This window comes from Salminus brasiliensis, chromosome 9 (genome assembly GCF_030463535.1).
Source record: "Salminus brasiliensis chromosome 9, fSalBra1.hap2, whole genome shotgun sequence".
Lineage (NCBI taxonomy): Eukaryota > Metazoa > Chordata > Actinopteri > Characiformes > Bryconidae > Salminus > Salminus brasiliensis.
The window spans coordinates 26183204-26208405 of record NC_132886.1 but is presented as its reverse complement, the minus strand read 5'-3'; the positions used below and the strand labels follow the sequence as shown (position 1 = coordinate 26208405).

Genomic DNA, 25202 nt, shown 5'->3' with positions numbered 1-25202 from the left:
ACACTCTTGCACATCATCATTTAGCGTGGTACATGCAATCCACCAACAAATTCAGGCCCAGGAAGTCTAAAAATCCACCCTGGCTGAGCCGCCCTGGCAGGATTTTTAGACTTCCTGGACCTAAATTCGCTACACACACACACACACACACACACACACACACACACACACCAAAAAAGTATAAAGTATTACAAAAATACATATTTAAAAAAAATAATCATTATTTTAACTTTGAGTTGAGTTTATTATTGAACCCCTTTTGCTGTCTTTTCACACATTTACACCATATAGAAACATATTTACACTGTTTACTGTTTACAAATTGCGTCACACACTGAGCTCTGTAAAGAAAGTTGCGCACGCACACACACACAAATACACACCCACACACACAGAGTGGACTGAGAGTTGCTTATTTTCGGAGTGCAGCTGAGAATGAGAACAGGTCAAGAGAGCAATTCCAGGGCTTAGGCTGCAGTACAGGAAGTCCGACTGTGCTCCACTGGAGTGAACCCTTGCATAAAGTGGATGTGTGATACAATCAAAGCACACACACACACACACACTTGCACACACATCAACATTTCACTAAGGAGACTGGCAAGCGCATGTTTTACTCACACCAGATTAGCTTACAGATGTGGCTCTAGGAAAACATGCACACAGGCTCTCATTCCAAGATGAACTCTTACTGAACCTCTGATGAAGGCTCCTCTCACGAACATAGCGCATGATTAAGAAGCTGACCTTCATCTCAGTCCAGCCAGTCCTGGATCCAGTATTTCCTAATGAGACTGTTGTGGGAATATTATACATAGAATTATAATTATACATGTATAAACATAATGATACATTATTTTAAATAATCTATGTTTTAATATTTATGTTATGTTTTATCTTCAAATACCAGCTTTTTCATCTTTTTAATGCTCCACTGCCTGTACTGGGGGTGGGGGGCGGTCTCTGATATTGCAACTCCAGGCCAGAACGGTGCCACTGCACAACGTAACTTTGGTAGAGCCGAAGCCGAATCCAAGTCATATTTGTGTAAAATCCTGTCATTTTACTGTACTGCGTCAGTCCACATGCTTCTTTTACTACAGATGATTGTTCTGTATCTCTCAGCTTGTCCAGAAATGCACAAATATGCACAGCTGTCCATGAGAGGGCGCACTGTATTTACGGCAGTGGTGTAAAAGTCATTTACACTTCAGGAACAAAAATACACACAAATCTCACACAATACTGCTTCTTTAAAAACTACTGAGCTTGTTTTTTCCCCAAACAATCTAGGCCTTAAACTTTACTACATGGACAAAAGTATTTGGACACATACATATATTTTTTCTGAAATCAAGGGTATTAAAAAAAGAGTGTATCCTGCGTTTGTTGGAGTAACTGCCTCTACAGTCCAGGGAAGAAGGCCTTCTACTACATTTTGGGGCATTGCTGTGAGAATTTGATTGTATTCAGGGATGAGAGTGTTAGTAAGGTCAGGATGACCAGGATAAGGTTGGATGATCACCTCCCCACCTCATCCCCAACTCCCTAACCCATCCTGAAAGTATTGGATGGAGCACCATCATCATTCCAGAGAACCCAGTTCCACTGCTCTACAGCTCAATTCTGGGTGGCTTTATACCCCTCTAGCCCACACCTGGCATTAGGCATGGTGCCAATAGGTTCATATTTATCTTCTAAAGAGGGTCATATTCTAATGGCAGTACTTTCTTTACAGGGGCTAGACAAGCTGTGTGTCTGTGTCAGCAATGGGTGCAATTTAAAGTAGCTGCATGCCTTTATTAGAAGGGGCGTCCACAAACATCTGTGTGTGTTTAAGGCTCGATTTGTTACAGAACTGGATCAGGAGGGTGGAGACACCGAATTGTTGTAGTGATTTTGTTTCTTAAATTCATACTTTAAAAAATCTACTAATTATGCTGAGACCCATCAACCCTGATATGCCATCTGTACTAAAACGTAAACATATCATCACTGTCACGCAAAAAATGTAACTGTACAGAAGAAGGCAAAAACCTCAACTTTTAATGGAAGTCAAAGTAAAAAAATGTACATAATTTTAGAACATTTCTGTTGGTCCATTCCACAATATAAAGAATAACAGATTCACATTATCAAAAGGTGAAAGTTGTTTTTTCCCCCAAAAGTGAAAAACAGTTTTACGTGACCGTGATGATAGCTTTAAAAAGTCTTACAATCTCAAGAAGAGACACTTTGAGACACCTTGACTAATTTAAAGATGACTTACTTGCCAATATTCAATGTTTTTAGCATGCACAGTAATAAAGCTACAGTTAGTCACATTCATTCTGGGGTAAAAACGGCCATTTTACAAGTTAGGACGTCACTTTAATGAAATATCCATAGGTCTGGAAAGCTCTACCTCATCCCAAAGGTTGTTAATAATGAATGGAAGCTATTTAGAGCAGCTTAGCATTAAACAAACAAAGTCATGCTGAATGGTCCACTTAGCTCGAACAGTCTGAACACATTCACATAGCACTTCAGTCAGTGTGCTGACTTTCTGCATTGGGCTTGAGCAGCTCATCACTGCATTACACTGAAGTAAAGAGCACCAAGCATCTTTTTGGTGCTATATAGAACTATTTGTAAAAGGTTCTATAAAGAGAAGTATGTCGTCGCTGTCGCACAAAAACCTTATATACAGATTTAACCACTGATTCTCAACCCTGTCTCAGCCTCAACCTGACTCTAACACTAGCCCTAACCCTAGTGCTAACCTTAAACCAAGCCCTAGCCGTAAGTCTGAACCTAGCTTTAACCCTAGTACTAGTCGTAACCCGAAGGCTAACACTAAACCAAGCCCTAGCTGTAAGCCTAAACCTAGCTTTAACCCTAGAACTATACCTAACCCTAGTGCTAATCATAAATTAAGTCATAGCTGTGAGCCTGAACCAACCTTACCCCTAGAACTAGACCTAACCCTAAGACAAGCCTTAGCCGTAAGCCTGAACCAACCTTACCCCTAGAACTAACCCTAACCCTAGTGCTAACCCTAAACTAAACCCTAGCCATAGACCTAAACCTAGCTTTAACCCCAGAACTAGCCCCCCCCAAGTGTTAACTCTAAATCAAGCCTTAGCTTTAACCCTAGAACTAGTGCTAACCCTAAACCAAGCCATAGGCCTAAAAGTAGCTTTAGAGCCTAGAACTAGACCTAACTCTAAGCCAAGCCCTAGCTGTAGGCCTAAACCTAGCTTTAAGCTTAGAACTAGATCTTACCCTAGTGCTAACCCTAAGCCAAGTCCTGGCCATAAGCCCAACCCTAGCTTTAACCCCAGAACAAGACCTAACCCTAAACCAAGTACTAGCCAGACGCCTAATTTAGCTTTAACCCCAGAACTAGACCTAACTCTAAACCAAGCCCTAGCTGTAAGCCTACCATAGCTTTAAGCTTAGAACTAGACCTAACCCCTTTTTGTAGATGCACAGATTTCTCTGTGACAGCGACGATAACCAGGCAAAGAACCACTGACACAGTCAAATGCTTCACCAAAGAACCCTTGGAGAACCCCTTTTCTAAGGCTTCCTAATAACATTGTTTCTTCGTAGTGTGCTCTACGTTTCAGCATCCTGTCATTATGCACCAAATTCACTCCTCCACCAAGAGCGTTCCGCAGCACAACCCTGACAGATCCTTCCACTCCCCGTTTGCCTCTTCCAGCAAGAACAGAGCGACAGCGAACATTGGAGAACATCTGGGTTCATCTCAAACCTTCATTTTCTGAAAGAAGCAGTGAGACAGCTCACACACGGCACAGAACTGAACAACTGTCTCCTGTAGGACATAAAAAAGAGGCTGCGAAGCGTCAATCACACAAAGCATCACACAGCTTTCCAGTAAGTCTGAACATTTCCGTCTTGTTCTTCTAGACGACCACAGCGCAAAGATGATGAAAAGAAGAAGAAGAAGAAAATAAAAACGGTGTTTCAAACAATTGGATGCGTTTGTTCTGGTGTGTAAGGCAAAACACAGTTGTGCAATTGTATCAAACATTACGTAGAATCATTCAGTCACTGTTAAAAATGCAGGGAGAAGGTCACACATCACAACGTACCACTTAAATTAGCATTTCTCTCCAACCAAACCCAAACAGTAGTCAGAACGCAATGGGAACACACCTAGCTACTAGAACCTACCAGAACCTGAAGACCCAATAAAAAAGACATCATTCCTGACAGACCAGAGACAAACGTGGGTCATTCACATCAAAAGGAAATGAAGAATGACGCCGTTTTATTGTTTAATAGTCATGTGTCCACACATAGATAGAACAAGTATGTTTGGCTGTGTGTGTGTGTGTGTGTGTGTCTGTTATTTACATGAACCTAGTCATCTTTAAAAACACCAGTCTTTACAAAGGAGAAATAGGAACTGACAGCCAAGAATCCAGGAGAGAGGATAGCAGCACATGATGTGTGTGTAAGTGTGTGTGTGTGTGTGTGTGTGTATGACTGTAATATACTGTCAGACCCAGTATTACCCTGTGTTGAACCTTAAGTGCGTGAATGGAACTGGACATTATGGTCATAAGAGACAGAACTTGGTATTATCTACCACTGGTGTTTGTGGAGTCTGAACAGGAACGAGACACACCATGAATTAAACGATTTATCGACCTTTTGGGGGCTGATCTGCTGCCAGTGGTCCAGGGGCTCGTTTTAACATTTGAGTAGTTTAATGAATTCCACTAAGTAGCCAAAAAACGTGGAGGTCTCTGCCAGCATGCTGAGACTTGGCCAAAAGGGGCACCTAAAAAACAAGCCCAGACATACCACCAAATCATCTGGGCAGTTAAGAATTGCAAACACACAAGTACAAACATTAAGGATATCAAGATTCCTGGAGGAAAGCCTTGAGATATGTCCTAGGACCCTATTAAAATGACAGGAATATCGGGCATGGAGGTTGCTGTGCCAGAACGCGCTGTTTTGAGAGGTATTTATAAATAAAAATAAGAATTTCAGTGAACCATTACTAGAACATTATTTTTTGATGTATTAAGAAATCACAGTACTATATAGAACAGCAGTTCCCATCACACAGCCTGATTGGTCAACAAGGGCTTTTTCACTGCAATCCAATGTTGCTGGAACTACTTTTGCTTGGAATGACATACAATATTTTTAAGCTTTCTTTGGTTTACTTTTTCCTTTAAGTGGTAAAACTGCTATAAAATCCTTTCTATGAAAAACAACATGGCCGTCATGCTGGAACCGCTCAAGCTGGTCTGACTGACCAAGAAAATGGGTTTACAACTAGTAAACTCCGTGGTTTCAGGTACTGTAGTAAGTAGTGCTTGGTGTAATGCCATGGGTAAGCAAAGATGGGTAATTACCCCGATTAACCCCCAGCAGACTTGGGCAAGTCTCCAAACTGAAAACAAACATCAGACAAATTCTGTAAATGGACATCCTGGTGCAGCCAACAGAGTAAAGTTGGTTGGGTGGGGAATGGGGCTTATTTTATGGACACATTTAAATGACCAGGGTTATTATAAATCACTTATATATTGTAGGCGTTATTTTGTCAAAGGGTGGTGCAGCAGGCCCTGAAAAAAAGCCATTTTAGAATGATGCAGTATAGAGTCATTGACCACTGTTAAAAGTATAAGATCCTTGAGGACATTTCAGTTCTTCAGTTTAGAACTGTGAAGAAACCTCTTAGGGTGCCTTGAAATACCTCCTAAAAACCTCAAAGCATCCAGGTTTCTCCACAGTTTCAAATGGAAGAGTCTCCAAAAGTTCCTCAAGGATTCATTTAGCAGTTTAGGCCACCAAATCTGGAAAATCTAATTAAACCTTAACCTCAGAATTTGAATATGGTGATAAGTTTGAAAATATGAGCATCATTATACCGCAGTAAGGTCCAACCTCTCCGTGTGATTGGCTGAGAGGCATTCTGAAGCCTGGATGGGATTAGTTTTATGTGGGGAGGCGAGGTAATGTAATTATTACCAGAGTTTCTCAGTGATTTTAGTGCCGCCTGAATGCGTCATGTCAGTCGTTTTTATGGACTGAATGCTCCCACATCAGTAAAAATTCCAGCACCTTTTACTTTCTATAAAACGAGCCATAAAACCTAACTTGGGTTAAATTGAAAAAGTGGGTAAATATTCTGCCATTTTTCTGCAGAAAAGGAATTTTTCGCAGATTAACTCCAGTATGGAGGCGCTCGAGGAGGCTATTGGTATCGTTGTGCATGGCATTTAAGCCTGGTAAGCCTCAGTCAAAACCAGAAAATCAGGCAAGTCATTGTGTAGCAAAGCCTATTGCCTACATATGTGTTATGAATGTGTAGCTGCATTATTGCTATTAGTGGGTTATAAAATTATTAGGATCATCACATTTATTTGGAGGTGACGGCAGTGCATGAATCGAGTAGATGCTCTCATCTCGATGCTTTTATGCTGAGATTTCTTATCCTGTGTGAATCTGTAATAAATTGTACAGGCGTCCTGTAGTAAAATGACATTACTCCACCTCACCATGTAAAGTGATTCCGTCCGAATAAGGAATGAGTGCCAATATCTCATGAATGAGAAAATTTCTGTAAACATCAGTCCACCTCGCCTGTAATCTATCAAAGGCCAGGAAGCGGTTTAAAGTAAGCGAGTAGGCAAGTGTAACGAGCTGAGGTTAAGCAGCTCATTACAAACAACATAGGCCTGTCTCTACATGCCACCAGCTGCAGAGCGCCCGTTTGGACAGACGGCCCATTTCCGTGTTTGAAGCATTGCACTGATGTTCCTCCTCAACTAAAACAAAGTGGTAAAGCCAGTGTCTGGTTAAGCTAGTTATACACAGTCGAGCAGAAACTAATTCATGAGCTGGAGAGCAGAGAGTTGTATGACTCTCACGGTTTAAAAGCAGCAGCTTGCTTTGCTGCACATTACAGATTGGAGCTATTTTTCTTGGCGGATGTGTGTACACTTTCTCTGTAATCAGTGTTTGTGTCTGAAAATTGAATCAGAACTGTGGTAAGGGGCTCTGAGTGGTCCAGTGACTAAGGAACTGCCACTATGATCTGAGGATCACTGGTTTGAATCCCAGGTTATAAGAAATAGAGAGCACAACTGGCCTTGCTCCCTCAAGGGTGAGTTGAGGGGTGTTGGTCAGCACAGGCGTCTGTTAGCTGTTGTATCGGAGCTAGGGAACCTTGCTTTCCTCCGAGCGTGCTGGCTACCTGGTTTACCTAATTGGCCTCCAAATTGGAAAGAAAATGGGGTAAAAATAATTCACAGAAAAAAAAGAACTGTGGTATGGTTGCAGTAATACACTGTGGTTGTGCTACACCATGCACCTACACTTGGCATGGGTGTGCTGCGGTCATAGTGTGTTGTGTATTATTGTGCATTATTGCATAATGATCACGCTCCTATATTTTATGATTGTTCCATCCCTGCTATACCAATAAGAGGCCTTGGGGAAGACTTCTGACACTACACTCCCCTACTTCTAGAGCCACTCTGGATCAGAGCCTCTGCCAAATGTTGTAAATGTGGTAAAAAAAGACTGTAAATGAAGGTTATTCCGTAAAACCCATCAATGTTACCAGTGACTGAGGACCTGACAGTAGATTACTGCAGTAATGGCGCATGTGTGATGTGTTGGATGCAGAGGTTCTAGTTGTGTTTGTGTGTGTGTGTGTGTGTGTGTGTGTGTGTGTGTGTGTGGGTGTGTCACTACTCTATGTAGTGATCTCTCGCCCACTCTGTCTCTCCCCTTTTCTTCTCTCCCTCAGTGGAGCGCTGTCTCTCGTAGTCGTGGTAGCGTTCTCGTTGCCCTCTCAGCGGCGGGCGCTGCCGACTGTTTCGGTCGCTGTGCTCATGCCCTCTCTCCCTGTCTCCACGGTGATGATGGTGATGGTGATGATGGTTATGCTGAAGAGGTGGCTCCTCCTCTTGCTCCTCTTCCTCATCCTCTTCCTCCTCCTCCTCCTCCTCATCCTCCTCGCCAGGATGGTGTGTATGTGTGTGCGGGTGCGAGTGTGTGTGTGTGTGGCTGGCTCGTGGCTCAGTGTAAGCTGAATCCCTGCTCTCCAGCGTCTCCTGCCTGGAAAGCGTCCGTGCGGTGCGGTTGTGGTGGTGGTGGTGGTGATGATGGTGATGGTTGTGGTGTTCGGTCCTTGTGGAAGAAGAGCGGTGGTGTGTGTGGGGCGCTCTCCGCCCGCTCCGCAGCGGTCTCTGCTCTTCCATGGCCTCGGGTTCTTCCTCCTCGCCGTCATCCTCCTCAGCGTGGTCCAGACTGGCCTGCTTCTGCAGCCGATGGTGGTGACGGTGGTGGTGATGATGATGGTCTTCTTGAGAGCCTTTCCTGTCGCCTAGCGACTTCTCCACTTTCGGGTTGCCCCCCGTGCCCTGGGTTAGCACACACATGCGCACGCACGCACACAGAGACATGCATTCATTAGTGAGGTGAGACGCAACAGTTAAGAGTTACTGCACTGCATAACATGCATTGCTCTGTCCAGCTTGCTCACTCCAGTGTTTCCAACCTAATCCATATGTGTCGCATCTGTAGCGGACGGCAGATTTTTGCCATTTTTGTACCCTCATCACTGTTTGCTGAATCATAATCAAAATATACTATACCTTAACCTAACAGCTTAGACACATTCATATCAGAACATTATGACCACCCCTGGATTGGAATGAATTTGGCCCGGGAGGTCACAGATACCACGTGACAGGGTTTGCTGCACGTATAAATAAGCGAGCACACCAGTCAGTTGTAGCAGAGTGCAAAACGATCATCATGCAATCGCAAAGGACTCAAATTGACTGACGTCCAAAATGGCAAAACAGTGGGGTCCCACGGGCCATTTATGCCAGAGGGGAACACCTCCCATCACTTAATACAGTCCATGTCACGACATCTCACAAGAGTCACTCGAGCCAAGGGTGTTTTTTCCACACTATTAGGGAGGTGGTACTAATATTCTGATATGACTGTGTATATGCTTTGTAATCATCCACTATTTTAATGCTATTTTAAAAATTATCAAATAATACATGTATGGTTAGTTAGCATCTGTTTGATATAGTTAGCATCACAATGATATTAGTCACCTATGAAGCACTAGCACTAAGTCATTGCTTTAAATGTGCCTGGTATCTAATTACATACCTAATCAAATCACCCATGGTGTGAATAGTTCCTTATAATTCAATAAATAACTTAATACTTAAAAACTTGACCAGTGGCTTCTGCACCTTCCCAATGGCCTCTACCATTCAACAAGCATCTCGTTCATTTTCTATGTGCAGGGTTAATGGCCTGTTCGTCACAGATGCGACAGATATACCTTTAAACATCAACCCAAAATCATAGACACCCTCAAAATTCAAACACACATACATACTAGGTGATGTGCATACAGAACAGGAGACCACTGCAAACCACTGCAAAGCAGAAACCCCCAGAAAACCCATCAAGACAGAGAAAAGGTTTCAGTCTCTCACACTCAGTATGAATCTCAAATCTATCCAGTATGAACATACCGCATAATTGGACCTCATTTCACTTTAACAGTAATTAATACGGATGAGATTCATTAAATATTGGCTGGTCATTGCAGTTTCACTCCTCAGAACTGACTTTAATGAAACTATAATTGAGTCTGAGTGCGAGGGCAACTGACCTCCTCTCTCTTTCTCTCACTCTCTCACGCGCTCACTCTCTCTCTCCCCCCCATGAGCACACCCACACTCACCATGGCTGAGGCTACCCATCTGCAATTGGAGTAGCCTCCTCAGTCTGAACATGAGCCACAGCAGTCAATAAAGAGATTGTTTTGTTTAGAATACAACACCCCAACACACATACACACATTGTAAATGCAGTGGTTTTCAAGCAGCACTATATAATTAGGCATCAGCAGCTGATGTATGGTTACTATGACAACATTTGCCAACAGTGGTAAGGTTAAGACTGCAGATGAATGACCATGATGGCCCTCAGAGAAATCTTAGTGATTCTACGAGTTGCGCTCCATGCTCCACAAAGCCTTTTAGAAACTCAGCTCAGTTCTGCCTTTCAGAATATGTTCAAGATGTTCTTTTCTCCCTGACCCTTTTTTACTACAGTACCTCGTCCCTCAAATACTAAAATAGTCCCCCACCACTGCAAGTCTGGCCTTGTCATTCATATCACACTCTAGAGTCATGCCTAGAGTGGAGTCATGCCCATAATGGAGATGTGTGTTTGTTTGTTTTTTATGTAGTATATACCAATAAAATTCATCCATGTGACTATTCTCTGACTATTTTCTTGTTTCTGGTACTCTTTAAGGTACTCTCTGGGCCTTGTGGGGCCGGTATGGGTAGCCCAGTTTTGTCCATGGGTTTCATGTAGGCCCCACATATGGATGCCTACCATGGTCAGTGATGGGACCAGGAGGGCTTAGATATGGTCCCCACCTGATTTGTAGACTGCATATGGGGCCTAGATAGAACACTGGTGAGATTAATGGGATAGGGCCCCTTTGGGAAACCCAGCTGGGTCCCAATAATAATGCATGTACAAACTCACTCAGAGCCCATGCCCACCTGGAACCCACCTATCCCACATTCCACCCATGTAAGCCCCACTTGAGCATGTTGCCGTTTTGGAGATACAAGGTTTTGCATGACGGCTACGGTATGTATAACTGTATGTATGAAAGTTATCTCTGTGTATGCCTTATATTGTGCCCTACTGACAAAACAGTACAGGTACAAGTTTGCAGTGAAAGCTCTGAGCTGGTGTTGAATGGATGGCAAACGCCTTCATGATTGTGACATCAAAACAGGCAGTTTTTGCAGCTTAGCTTTCATTAATGGGACATATCTATTCAGGGCAATAAAATCTTACTCAAATAAAGGACATAAGACAATTTTAGGAATGCATAATGATATCATAACCATATTATCATTCAAAATTGATCAAACAAATGATTAAATCTCCAGAAGAGCTCAGAGAATGTTTAGGTGATGCTGGACGACCTTAATAAAATATCTGCATTTATTTTACTATACTATTTGTCTGCAATGCTAATCCATTTGGATTTTGTCTCAATTTCTATATTTGTAAAAAGAAAATTATGTAATTGGTATTAGTAGCAGCAGATATGTACATGGAAAATATCAGATATCGGATATAAATGCATCCCATCTGGAATAGGGGCTCTTTCCACCATTTCCCCTCCCCTCCCTCTATCACTGTGCTGGTGTGCTGGCGGGACGGAGCTTGGTGAGCACCTGGAGCTGTAGGTTGGACAGTGGTTCTGGACTGGCCGACTGAGCAGCAGTGGCGGTGGTGAGCTTGTCCAAGAGCGGGTTAGCTGGAGTGCTGCTGGCCGGATGAGTGGACTTCCAATACGCCTCCAGATAGTCGGCCATGTGCTCACAGGCATCCTCTAATTGATTCTCATCCAGGATGATATCAAAGAGCTCCTGGGGCAAGTGAAGGTCAAAAAGGCAAGTAAAAGAGAGGTGGGAAAAGATGGGCAGGAATGGACAGGAAAGAAAAACAAAACAAAAGGGTCAGAGAGAAGACATAACAGGAAGAGAAAGTGAAAGGAGTAAATGAGACCATAAACCTGACTGATTTCATCAGGCTCTTTCACTTCTGCTTGATAAACAGACTTGTCAGTCGGCTAATATTAGAAGAGCTGATAAATATATACTCAGGGCAGATGTGAAGCCAGACTTTGGCTTATGAAACTACAGGAATTGGTGTCAGAAATAAGGTGACCCATTTAGTAATTTTATCCATTCATTCTGTATGAATTCAAAATCAAACGAATTATTCATAGAGCCCTCAAGGGCTGCAGCACACAAAGGAGTTTAGGGCTTTAACTAAGACTAAAACATTTTGTCTACCCACTCACTACACACACACACACACCAGCAGCATTTTCTTACTAATACGACCCACTTTAAATCTAGCTTTTTAACCCTTGCATAGTCTTAACATTATAAATACTGCACTTGTCCTAAGGGTCAAAAATGACCTGAAGACAATTAGGAAGCAGCGTTCATGGAAGTATAAACAAATTCTGTTCCAAAAAGATATCCAAGGTATTTTTTCTGATGTTGAACATAATGGCGTCTCACTTTTAAACAATTTTTCAACACAAGGGTAAATCTAACGTTGATTGTTTTCTGACACTGAAAGGTTCCATGTGCTCAAGTACTAATTATAAATTGTGTATGAGAGAGTGTGTGTGTGTGTGTGTGTGTGTGTGTGTGTGTGTGTGTATATATATGTCTGTCAACACTCACTGGAGGGCATTGAGCCAGTTTGTCTGCTGCCACCATCTGCACATTGAGGTGTTTGGCCTGAGACTTCCCTCTAGACTTTATCAATCTCTGCAAGACCTGAAAAACACACAAACACATCATTAGTACTGCCATAATACAAGGCCCATGTTATCACGATGAACCCATAAGACCCATAAACCACCTCTGCATCAGTCTCACAGCAATACTATAATAGTGTCACATGGGCATCACTGTTGTGTGCATGTCGAACTACAATATCCCTGTTGTTTACACCTACTGTAAGAGCTTGTTATCGCATTTCTACAGCTACTGCATAGCTGCTTTGGCAAATATCAAAATGAATATCTATTAAAGCAACATTATGTAGAATTTTACCTTAAAACAACAGCTTCAAAATCATTCGATACTCCACTCATCTGTAAAAGGGAGAACTGCATCTTTATTGTTGCTACTCCGGGCTTGGTACGCCGCTAAGTACACTATGTAACGGTGCTTGCGGGAACTGCGTAGCCCTAATCATATTTGTATAATATCCTGCAATATTACTCTACCGCCTCAGTCCACATGCTTCTTTCACTTTCAGTGACAGTTCTGAATGTCTCAGCTCGTCCAGAAATACACCTGAACATTTCCTTTAGTGCTGGCACTCGACTGTAGAGGGAGCCTAGAAGCAAGAAATACCAATTCTCACATAATGCTGCTTTAAGTGAAAATCACTGAAAAAGAGAGTGATATTACTTAACCATCACGACACAGGGTCATAGTGCTCCACTGCACACCATGCACACACTTTCACGAATCAGCCGATTGTAAAAAGAGAGTGAGGGAGAGCACTGGAAGGGAGAGTGACGGAAGTGGTGTGTGGGTGTGTACCTTTGGAGAGGTGATCTTGACATAGACGATGATTGGCGCGAGTGAGGTTTTGCCTAGTTGAGCTGGATGGTTTATCGTGTCAGCGTCTAAAACCACCAACTGCAGTGTTCGCGCCAGCTCAAAAATCCTCTCGATCTCACTCTGTACTTCAGCTAACACAAACACAAAGACACAAAAGAGGGTGTTATGAGTGTGGATCTGTTTTTGACAGTTTTGTGATAAATCTCACTTTGCTGAGAACTTTCATCTGGAGGAAGTTTTTAGCACAAATGCACAACACTATATGTGGAGAGAAAAAAAATACTGCACAACTGTGAAGCATGGTGGAGGGAGCATCATGGTTTGGGGCAGCTTTGCTGCCGCAGGGCCTTGTATGAAACGGCTTGTGATCATTGAGGGAACAATGAATTTAAAGCTGTCCATGACCTCAAGCTGAGGAGATGTTGGATGACCCAACGAGACAATAACCTAAAGCACAGCAGTAAGTCTAAACTAAAGAATAGTTAAAATAGAAGAAGATTTGTGGATCTGGGATTTGGGATCTGATCTCAACCATATCGACATGATGTGGCATGAAATGAAGATGGGCTCTGCACAAAAGCCATCCCAGAGATACTGATGAACTGAAACACATTTGCAGGGAGGAACTGTCCAACACTATATGAACCGTTTGGTAGACGTAATTGCTGCTAAAGGGAGATCTACAGGTTATTCACTCAAGGACTCACTTACTTTTTCTAGCCTGCATTGTGGATATTTACTCAATAAAAGACAAAATATTTTTGTGTGTTATTAGTTTATTAAGACTGTGTCTTAAGACTTAGATAACCATGGGACACTTTTATTAGAAATCCTGATCCCTTACTTGCCTACTTGCTGTATGACATACTGTTGTCAATATAATTGAATGATGGTTTGCATGATGGTGTACAAGCTTCTATTACTTTTCAGATACTTTTTTCACAGATCTTCAGCATCAAACTAAAGAAGAAAGCTACACCAAACATGGTTTGGCAGATTAATTAATAGCAATATGGTGTAAATGATACTATTCTAATGCTAAAACTAAACTACTGTCCCAAAAACCTGTCACTGTTAGACAGCTCAATAAGAGTCTGGTTCTGGTTCTCAGTACAGCTACTTTTATGACAACTTCTGTAGAAGAAATATACACCAATTAAAAAAATAAACCTCATCTGAATCAAATTGGAAAATCTGCAGGTTACAGGTTTGTGAGTAAGCATGTGTGTGTGTGCGCGCGCACTATGTGTGTGTGTGCTGAATAGTGATTGTACAAGAGATTACCAGCAGTGCAATCAGGAGGTCATGCTTTAAGAATGTCTTTGATCTTAATCATGCCTCGTTAATCAAGCCAAACTAACAATCATAGCGAGCTTCCTGCTCGATCTATCTCTCTTTCTCTCTCTCTCTCAATCTCTCTCTCACACACACACCCTCCCTCTGAAGCCTAGCCTTTGTATTCTTTCAGTGTTGGGAAGGGGGATTTTATATCATTGCTGCTGTATACGGTATGTTCATGAATTAATGGACATTAGGATTATGACATTATTGTTCTTTCAATGAATGCATTTTCTGGGGCAGGATGATTGACAACATACATCATTAACTGGAAAAAAATAAGTATTAAGTGCATAGGTTTTCTGAAATCAACACATGCTCAAAAATGACACACATGGTCAAAAGCACATACACCCACATAGTATATTAGTTTAGTGGTCCTGAACGTTCCAAAAGCTCTTAACTTCCTGTTAGTGATCATGATGAACTATAGCTGGTTGATGTACAATGGGAAATTCCAAGGAGTTCAGTGCAGATCTGAGAATATATAGGGAGGTGTAGTCACTTGGTCAAGCACTGGAAGAAGACCCAAACTGTCACCCTCAGAATTGATTCGGATTGTCACAAGCAACTCAAGAATCACCAAAGAACAGGTCTGCCACGGACTAAAAGATGCTGGAACACCACTGACACTATCTACGGTCAAGCAGGTTTTACATTGCCATGGACTAAAAGGCTGCTGTCAAAGACAAAAGATCCTGCTCCAACAATTGACACCTTCAAGCTTGGCAAAAGTTTGCAGTTAACCACATGGATTAAGACTTCTGGAGGGAAGTTGTATGATTAAAATGAGGCAAAGATGTTTGGAGGAGAAAAACTGTGTCATTCAGTCCACAGAACACTGTACCAACTGTTAAGCATGGTGGTGGTAGCAGCATTTTCTGGGGCTGCTTTGGAAATGGTACACTGCACGATACTGAAGGAGGAGGACTAGCTTAGAATTCTTCAGCATGACCATCAAACCATTAACTAGACGGTTGAACCCTGGACACCATTGCGTTTTCCAATAGGACAATTACCCCAAACAGGCAGTAGAGTTGGTTATAGAATGGATAAAGCAGGCTAATATTAAACTTTTGCAATAGCCTTCCATAAGTCCTACCCTAAATATGTGGACCTTGCTTAGTCAAGTCTGAATAATGTTTTAAAATATTTAGTTTCATTATTTATTATTTTAATCATTTAAACCTATAATAACTGACACTGTAGTGTATGTAGATACACATTTTTTATAATACCATCTGGTACCAGTACACACTTACAGCAGAAACCCACTCACCCAGGTTGGATCGTGTGTTGGATCGTTCAATGATGGCGTGTTTACTGGGGTTATTCAGAACAGAACGCTTGGCCAGAGAAATGTCAGCCGTCACCCGAGTGATGGATATCCTAGAGAGAGAGCCCGAGAGAGGGCAAGAGAGAGAGAATGCACAAGACAAGTGATGGCATTTAAAAAATGACTTCCCACAGATAATTCAACAAGAGCAAAAAAGCGGTACTGCAACATATATTACTACAGCAGCCACGAGCAACAGTGCTCAGACTTCCATCGCTCTCATTCAGCTTACCACAGTGTCACAATGATTTGTATATCTGTATACTGTAAAGCAAACTTAAGTTGGAGAATGGCGCATTATAAATAGAGTGTTATTATTATTATTCTATCTTTAGACCCATTGCTAGTCTACAGTGATTCATGAAATTTGATCTGAAATCCGGTCACTAAAACGCAATATTCCTACCTAGAAGTGATTTTACCAGGCACAATCATTACTACATCAGACCTTCTTCAAGATATATGCTTTGGTTATTTATTTATTTATTTTTTTAAACACTGCAACACAGAAGCAGTGGTGCGTCTTTTCTGGGTAGTGCAGTGGGAAGAGGGATTGGTCCTGCTCTGGGAATGCTCCAGCTCAGAGAAAGTGCAGGCATGCAGACCAGCTTTGTGCTTATGGTCCAGCATGGCCAATTAAGGCAATGAGACGAGACTATTTAAAGTAGCTCCGCACACACGCTAATACATAAACTACCCCAAAGGAGGACCGGCGAGGCTGCCAGAGAGAGACAGACAGACAGACAGACAGACAGGGACTTTCAGAAGCTCTTACCTCCCCTCAAATCTGTGCTTCAGAAAGTCAAATAATGCTTTCTGCATCATGTCTGTTACCTGCAGAGGTAAGAAAACAGAGACAGATGAATTTTGAAGATTTGTAAATTGCTCTGAAAGCATATATATATATATATATATATATATATATATATATATATATATATATATATATATATATATATATATATATAAATATATATATAAATATATATAAATATATATATATATATATATACACACACACACACACACACACTCTATAGGACAAACGTATTGGGACACTGCTCATTCATTGTTACTTCCGAAATCAAGGGTATTAAAATGGCCCTGCTTTTGTTAGAGTAACTGTCTCTACTGTCCAGGGAAGGCTTTATACAAGATTTTGGAGCATTGGGCTGTTTGATGATCATCTTCCCATCTCATCCTCAACTCCCCAACCCATCCCAAAAAGTACTGGGATCATTCCAGAGAACACAGTTCTACAGCTCCATAGCTATATCCTTTTAGCCCACACCTGGCATTAGGCACGGTGCCAATAGGTTCATGTTTATCTACTCCAGAGAGTCGTATTCTATTGGCAATATATATCTACAGGGACTAGATAATTTGCATATATATATATATACACACATAACATACTGGCCTGCAGTTAATCAAAAATGAGTGCCAAGCCATGAAATCAGGATGTGGTCAGGAAAATCTCAAAACATTCCAGAGAGTCAGTGGAAATCCCACTGCACAAGACCTGCTCTTCTGTGTAGATTAATGACGGAAGATTTATAGTCATTGTTGGAGAGACTGACCTCATAGCCCTTGAGTGAGGGTCCCACTAGGACCACCGGCCTCATGGAGGGCACAACGTCATACGGGGGGATGTGCTCCGTCTGCAGAGTGCGGGAAAACACACGTCATTTTCCCTCTCTCCCACACTCCCCCCCACTCTGCCAAACCCACTGCGCCACATGAGACACTTACATAAACTATCACGTTCACTGTTAATAAACAAACACACACACACAATCATATCATATGCCAGCAGTTTCCTATCCCAGTCCACTTTGTTCTCCCATTTTTGTGTCCTCCCTGCTCTTAAAATACATGGTCCAGGGCCGAAGTATATGCAAATGAGAAGGGTAGAGTTGATTAAGATTTGTTACACTGTGAAAAATGACTATAAAAGATTTGCCAGAACTGGGACAGGAATGGGCTGCCATACAGAAATGTTAAGGAGCTCTCCAGAACAGTCTAGAAAGTTCATTATTACTCTGAGAGCGGAAAAAAGGGGGTTTCCCAGAAGAATTGACAGCAGCAGAGATAATTCTATAATAATTCTTTTAAAAAGTGAACACATTTTTTGAATATTCTTCTGAAGCTTACTGCTTATTGAATTTAAACACTGGATTTTTTTGTTGTTCTCAAAGGTTCTTCGGTCTGAAGGTAAAAAAAAAAACACATACTGTCTACCACAAGTATTTCTGCCAAAGATACAAACATAAACCAAACATCCACTGGCCAGCTAGTTTGCTGGTTCAGTGTATTTATGTGCCCTGAGGGATACTATGTGTACAATGAATCAACTATTCCACACTTCATTCACATTCGTCATCTATTAAAAACAACACGTCTGTAACATCTAATTGACACTCTGACTGAACTTCCTCCTCACTTATAATTACAAATTCATTTAGGCGTCTCAGTCTGTAACTGGATCAGAATAATTAACAGGCTGAGACCAACACTGTTATCTGCAAGACACCATGAGCTCTCATAAGACACAGACTTGGAGGATTAGATCTGACATGATCATTCTGGAACAATACTGAATCCATTCTTAAGGGTTCATGTCTAATAATCCTGTACATGTTCCGGCTGATCTTATTCCTGAGTGTGCTGATTGATCTTAATATACAATCACCTTAGCAATTTTCGTAAAGATGATGATTGAAATCGCTCACCAAAACAGATGAAAGTTTACATTATCATTCACTGTCTGAACCAGTGTTCAAATGTTTGGAATCAATGTTTTCCATTTGGTTTCCATTCTATTTGGTTACAGATAAATGTATTATTCAACCCCTATTGCAAATTAGCAAACTTTAGTAATTAGTAGAGCACCATTTTGCTGTTCTGACCTGCTGCAAATGAGAGGCATAACCAGACACCAGCTTCTGGTAGCATTCCTGAGAAACCTTAGCTCACCCCACATGGACCATGGCCTCTATTGCACTAATATTCTTGGGTTTGCTGCTGCAACCACCTTTTGCGAACTCCATTATAGATTTCCGATGAGGTTCAAGTCAGGTGACTCCAGAATCTTCCAGGACTTCTTCTCAAACCAAGCCTCGGTGGACTTTGAGGATAATTTGGGGATAATTTTCCAATTGAAAGGTCCAGTGATGCTTCAGCTACCTCATGTATGGTTTCAGTAAAAGTCCTTGAAGATTTCGGAGTGGCCATCGCAGTCACACTTTGATGGAATTTGAAGAAGGTGGTTGTGGCACTCAAGAAACCCAAGAATATTAGTGTACTGGAGGACGTTGCCCATGAGGAATGGGTTAAGATTCCTCCGGAACGCTACAAGAAACTGGCATCACATTTGCAGCAGGTAAAATCAGCGAAAGGGTCTAGTGCTAAATACGCTTGTCTTGAAGGGGTTGAATAATTTTGAAACTGCAGTCGTCATTAAAAGTTATTTTGTGTTGAATTTGAAGAAAGCACTTGTTCTATTAGTTGAACTACTTAAATTATGGTTTGTTGCAACTGAACTGCCACTACAACTAAAAGTTTGTACATTTCAAGTTTTGTGTAGATCATTTTAAACAATGTCGAAAATGTACAGTAACAGTAACATTACTATTTACAAGTGGCAATTAAATGTTTAGGCAGGACTAGATAATTACATTATATTGTTACGTTTTTTTTTTTTTTTTTGTCCAAAGATATTTAAACATCGACTCAGTATGTTATGTTACTAAATACATAATAACTAAAATGATAGATATAAAAGGGGATTCCAAACTCCTGAACTGTATTGGTTATAATCAATAACAAAACCACTGTATCACAATATTGTAGAAACTGGTTAGTCCAAAAAAAAAAACACCTAGAGCTTTAACATTAAGAGAATATAACACAAAAGAGATTTGAATGGGAACTTCAGAGGCCAAAATGATCTTTTAAAAATAGCCATGAGTGCCTTTAGTTATAGCAATGTTACCACAGTAGAGGGGTGTTATTAGACAAAGTGAGCCATAGTGATACTCACAGTAAACACCTTTGTCAAAAGTTGTCTGCATCACTTATACAGCACAGAACAGTAAATTATAATATCTTGCCTCATTAATAAAGAATTTGTGATGCACAGACTTTATGTGCTACATGCTTTAATGTGTGTGCTCGGAACAGCTGTTAAAAAAGGCTCAGCCAGTCATATTTTAGGACATGGACTTTCATTTGAATAAAATTTAAATTCATAATAGACAGAAATATAAGTGACTGGACACTGGCAACAACCCCATTCAGCCTAACCAGAAATATTGAAAAATGCTCAGTCTTCTGACCAAAAAATAATAAGCTAGCTTGCATTAGATATCATAATAAATACTAATTCTTTACTCCAGGATGCACAATACTAGGTTTTTGCTTTGCGATATACACTATACGTCCAAATATTTGAGGACACCCCTTCTAATTAAGGCATTCAACTACTTTAAGTTGCACCCATTGCTGACACAGATGTGCAAATGCACACACAGCTTGTCTAGTCCCTGTAAAAACGTACTGCCAATATAATAGAACTCTCTGGAGCAGATAAACATGAACCTGTTGACACCATGTCTAATGCCAGGCATGGGCTAGAGGGATATTAAGCCCACCAGCATTGAGCTGTGGAGCAGTGGATCTGTGTTCTCTGGAATGATGCATGGTGCTCCATCCAGCACATGTGGAATAAGATGGGGAGTTGGGGTGAGCTTTGTCTATATAGTGTATCACAATTTTGTAATGCACTGTTTCATAGCTAGTGCTAGTGCAAAGTTTTACACTTTGAGGTGAATGGAAATTTTGCCAGTATAAATAAGGCTTGTCCAACTTGTCCAACCAATCCACAGCTTGACTGATCAAATGAGATGGCCACGAGTTCCCATTCCTTGTATCTCACACACAAACATACACACACACACACACACACAAAGACACCCACACACACCATACAGGTTAAAGCCAAGCTAAGTTACAGAGATCTGTTAGTGAGAAGGGAGGAAACACAGCAATGCGGAAACTCCAGCGGGCCCAAAAGGCTTTAGGAGCTGCCTGCAGGGCCTCAGAGCAGACCTAACTTACCGACTTCTGCTTCTGTTTAGCTGAGGAGAGGAGACGAGAGAGAGGGAGCAAGAGTGAGAGAGAGAGAGAGTGAAAAGATTTAGTGAGAGAGAAGAGAGAAAAGGGAAGAGCAGGAAAGCACAGTATAGAGGGAGGAAACAGATAGAGGGAAGGAGAGAACAGCAGAGAGGAAGGGGAAAAATAACAAGTGGTTAAAACCAAGCAAGCATGCTTCATGGCTCTTGCGTGGACATACAGACAGGGACGCCACACGGACAGACACTGCGTGATGCTGCACAGCGGCAGGTGCAATAAGACAGCCATACGGACGAGCGCGGAAGAGAGGAGGGCCCGTCGCCGTGGTTACCTTCTTAAAGAAGGGCATTCGTTTCTCGCGGGCTAAAGGGGATATGACTGTGTTTGGGCTGGCTTTGGGAGAGCGCTGCTGAGGAGGAGGTTCAGGCTCCTCTAGCTCTAAACCCGCTGAATCTATATCCACGGCTACACACAGACATATATATACACAGACACACACACACATATACACAGTTATATATGGGGCTCGGAGAAGCAAACAGGGAATGTACAATAGGAATTTACCATAAATCAAATCACATTTAAAATCACATACTAAAAATAAAGGTGCTACACAGAGCTCTTTGATTGATGCCATACAAATAAAGAACCATGTTTGTAAAAGAGACGTGTGGTGAACCCTTTCAAACATTCTCTAAATGTAAAGGGTTTTACCATTTAAAAGGTTCTTTGCATTTACAAACATGGTTCTTTATGGAATTAAAAACGGTTCTTCTATAGTATCATCAAAGAACCCTTTGTAGCACCTTCATTTTTAAGAACACAAAAATCAACATCCATCACTGCCATAACAGAACTTTGTGTCTCCTGAAAGTTGTGTTTACAGAAAGAAAATAAGATCATGTAACAATATTTCACCTCCAAATGTTTTACTGTAAATAGATTTTAAATGGTGTAAAGTTTTAAAATGTTTACATGTTCATCCTCAAATTTCATACTGTAAAGAACAGATGGTGTTTTAAATGGTGTAACGGAGGTGTAAAGATTTGATATGTTTACATGTTCATCATCAAATTTCATTCCTTAAAGAACAGATGGTGTTTTAAATGGTGTAAAGGTGGTGTAAAGTTTTAATATGTTTACATGTTCATCCTCAAATTTCATACTGTAAAGAACAGATGGTGTTTCTAAAAAGGGGTAACAAAGGTGTAAAGATTTGATATGTTTACATGTTCATCCTCAAATTTCATACTGTTAAGAACAGATGGTGTTTTAAATGGTGTAAAGGTGGTGTAAAGTTTTAATATGTTTACATGTTCATCATCAAATCTCAGACTGTAAAGGTTAGCTGATGTTTTTAAATGGTGTACATTTTGTATATGTTTACATGTTCATCATGAAATCCCATACTGTAGAGGGTAGCTGGTGTTTTTACATGGTGTAAAGGAGGTGTAAAGTTTTGATATGACAGTCAGAATACACAGAATTAAACCAATACAACACAAGATCTAATAACAACGTATCAGCAATGCTAACTACTTTTACATACCATACATATGTGAGACTCTTCAGGTAGGCTACTGCAGTCCTAGTCTAAAGGACTGAGGTTTGCATCAAATAAAAGTGTCATAAGCTTGGCTAAGCAGTTAACTCTGACACTCAGAACTTGTGACCATTCAGAACTATATTGCAACTACTGATATATATCATGATGCCTCATTCTAAGCCTTTGTACTGTGACGTTTGATGCAATGTTATCCAGTTTATACAGCTTTCATATGCTGAGGTTGTGTGGGTTTATTGGAATTCTGAAATAAACCAGAGTGGTAAACCAACCTGAGGACGGAGGAGTAGACTTCCGAGAGTTTGGAGCCACTTCACCTAAACTGGACGAGGAGTTAGCCCCTGATTTACTGTAGAGAGAAAGAGAGAGAATAGAGAAGGAGGCAGAAAAGAGAGTGAGAAAGAATAGAGTGAGAGACAGAAGAGAAAGAAATAAAGAAGAAAGAAAAACAGTTGAAAGATGAGGAGAAAGAAAGAGAGAGAGAAGAGAGGACAAAAGAGGGAGAGAGGCATAATGAGAGCGAGAGACAAGAAAGAGTGAGAGATATAGAAGGAGACGAAAGCAAGAGAGGAACACAGGTGAGAAACAATAAGAATGAAAGAAAGAGAGAGATACAGAAGAGAAGAAGAGAGGGAGAGAGAGAGAAAGCAAAAAAAGAGAAACAGAGGAGAGAGAGACAGAAAAGAAAGAGCGAGAGAGAGGAGACAGGAGGAAGAGTGTTTCACAGTAGGGGTTATACTGGAAATTCTTAAATAGCAACACGAGGCGTCTACATAAACACACATCAGATCTACACTGTATGACAGCACTCTGTCAGCTTGTCATATGCGAGAATATGTATGGGTGTATGTGTGTGTGTGTTGTGTGTGAGTGTACCTGGAGTGGAATTTGCCCTGTTTGGCTCGTTGCTCCTGGTGGATGCGAGTGTTTTCTAACTTCACTGGACTGGGGATAAAGCCGATCTCACAGCCCTCCTTCACCAAGCGACCAATCCACCAGTCATTATTAAACTTCTGCAAATACACACACACACATCACAGGCATCATTACACAATCCTGACTCCACACACATTCACATCAATATTAGCAGTACATTTCATTACAATGTGTGTGAGTATGTGTGTGTGTGTGTGTGTGTGTGTGTGTGTATTGATAGCTGACCTCTTTTACATGAAGAAAATCTTTAGCGTCGAAAGAGATGGCCATTCCAGGCACAGGGACATCATCCTCGAGGGAAGCGCTGTAGCTGACGTTTGTCCGAACAGCAAACGCTACGGGTTTTGTCTGCTCAGGGTGAGTGGAGATAACACATCAGAAAAAAAGAGAAGACAGGAAGAAGATGGTTAGCACTTCAGACAGACCTCAGAGCACTCTTACATTTGAAGACGGTTGTATTACGCTTGAGGTTTCTTCACATCTTTATAAGTAAAGACTACAAATCCATCTCTCTCGACTAATTTGGAGCTAGCTGCCTTTCCTCCAGACACAGGTAGGTCAAATGTGAGCAAGGGGATGCATCTGCTATTTACTGGTAGGAACATGTGCCTAAAACATGTGGACATGAGAAATACGCGGCACTTTACTCTCGAGTCATAGTTGGTGAAAACACAGAACTGCGCCTTTTTACTGTGCGTCTTTGTCGGCTTATAACCAGCAATACAAGAGAGCTGCTAATGCACAGCCATTTAAGCCATTTTGTATACTTAAGTATGCTTAAAGTATGCCATTTCAGACTCCTATGGTCCCACGAGTCCGAATTTGACGCAGGGCCCTCACAGTTCTACTTCAGCACACTTCTTTGTAATTCCTACACCCTTGCGCTGTTTAAGTATAAGCTTTCTGTGAGTAAACTAGTGGCACTGTGGATAGCCCCCATTTGCAACTGGTCTAAAAATAGTCCTCAGACCATGAGACGAGTGTAGGGTGACTCACGCATGAGTCATGGGTGAACGCGCAAACACATACGTTAACAGTGTGCGTAGTGCTAACTCACGCAGCATGGTGATGAGAGTGACTGTGAAAAGGAGACTATTAAGCGCTAAACCCTATAGATGCTGGCTAGTGACTAAGGCAGAATACAACCAAAGCGCTGTAAACTTATCATAAAGACTTGGACGGCACCAGTGACAGAGCTAAAGTCTTCCTTGGGAAAGGCCATTTCAGCAGTACTTTCGGAGGAATTGTTGGTTTACACACGCACTTTAAGCCTGCTGCAATACACTGTACTTTTCTATATCTCTGTACTGATATTATTATGCCAATAAGAGGCCAAAAGTGCCGAAAGGCAGAACTTCCAAAAGCAGCAACAAAGTGTCGCTGTGGGAAAATATGGGTATAAATGACCTGACCTAGATGATACATATATTCATATTTTAAGCAAGGTTGTTTCTTAATTTACATCTCTTCAAAATAACAAAAAAAGGCCCAGAGCAAAGGTCAGAGCACCCTGGCTGGTCATTTCTTTATAAAAGCTTTTCAAACAGTTAAAAATCTTTCAATTCTCCATAGATTTTCATCCATCCTTCTGCACAGAAGGCCGTCTTGCATGAAATGCTCTTTCTGGGACGCAAGAAAAGTATTCTTCTAATGAATCTTAATCTTTAATGAAGCTCATACTTGTGCAGTGAAC

The 25202-nt window shown here is 41.3% G+C and overlaps 1 protein-coding gene across 7 annotated transcripts in view; it reads right to left on the bottom strand.

Moving 5' to 3' along the window:
- Positions 1-220: 220 nt before the first annotated feature.
- Positions 221-25202, bottom strand: part of LOC140562414 (voltage-dependent L-type calcium channel subunit beta-2-like) — a 109179-nt gene continuing 84197 nt past the window's right edge. For 4 of the 7 annotated variants that reach the window (XM_072688040.1, XM_072688042.1, XM_072688043.1 and 1 more), the window contains 11 exons: positions 23735-23857; positions 23450-23586; positions 22846-22922; positions 20995-21014; positions 17457-17537; positions 16652-16710; positions 15820-15929; positions 13182-13333; positions 12309-12404; positions 11283-11477; positions 221-8402 (listed from right to left, as the gene is read on the bottom strand). In XM_072688040.1, the coding sequence (XP_072544141.1) occupies positions 7728-8402; positions 11283-11477; positions 12309-12404; positions 13182-13333; positions 15820-15929; positions 16652-16710; positions 17457-17537; positions 20995-21014; positions 22846-22922; positions 23450-23586; positions 23735-23857 (1725 nt within the window). In that variant the 3' untranslated portion in view covers positions 221-7727. Of the gene's footprint in view, positions 8403-9757; positions 9802-11282; positions 11478-12308; positions 12405-13181; positions 13334-15819; positions 15930-16651; positions 16711-17456; positions 17538-20994; positions 21015-21340; positions 21475-22845; positions 22923-23449; positions 23587-23734; positions 23858-25202 lie in introns of all 7 variants that reach the window. The other 3 variants (XM_072688045.1, XM_072688046.1, XM_072688044.1) reach the window with 2 other exon arrangements.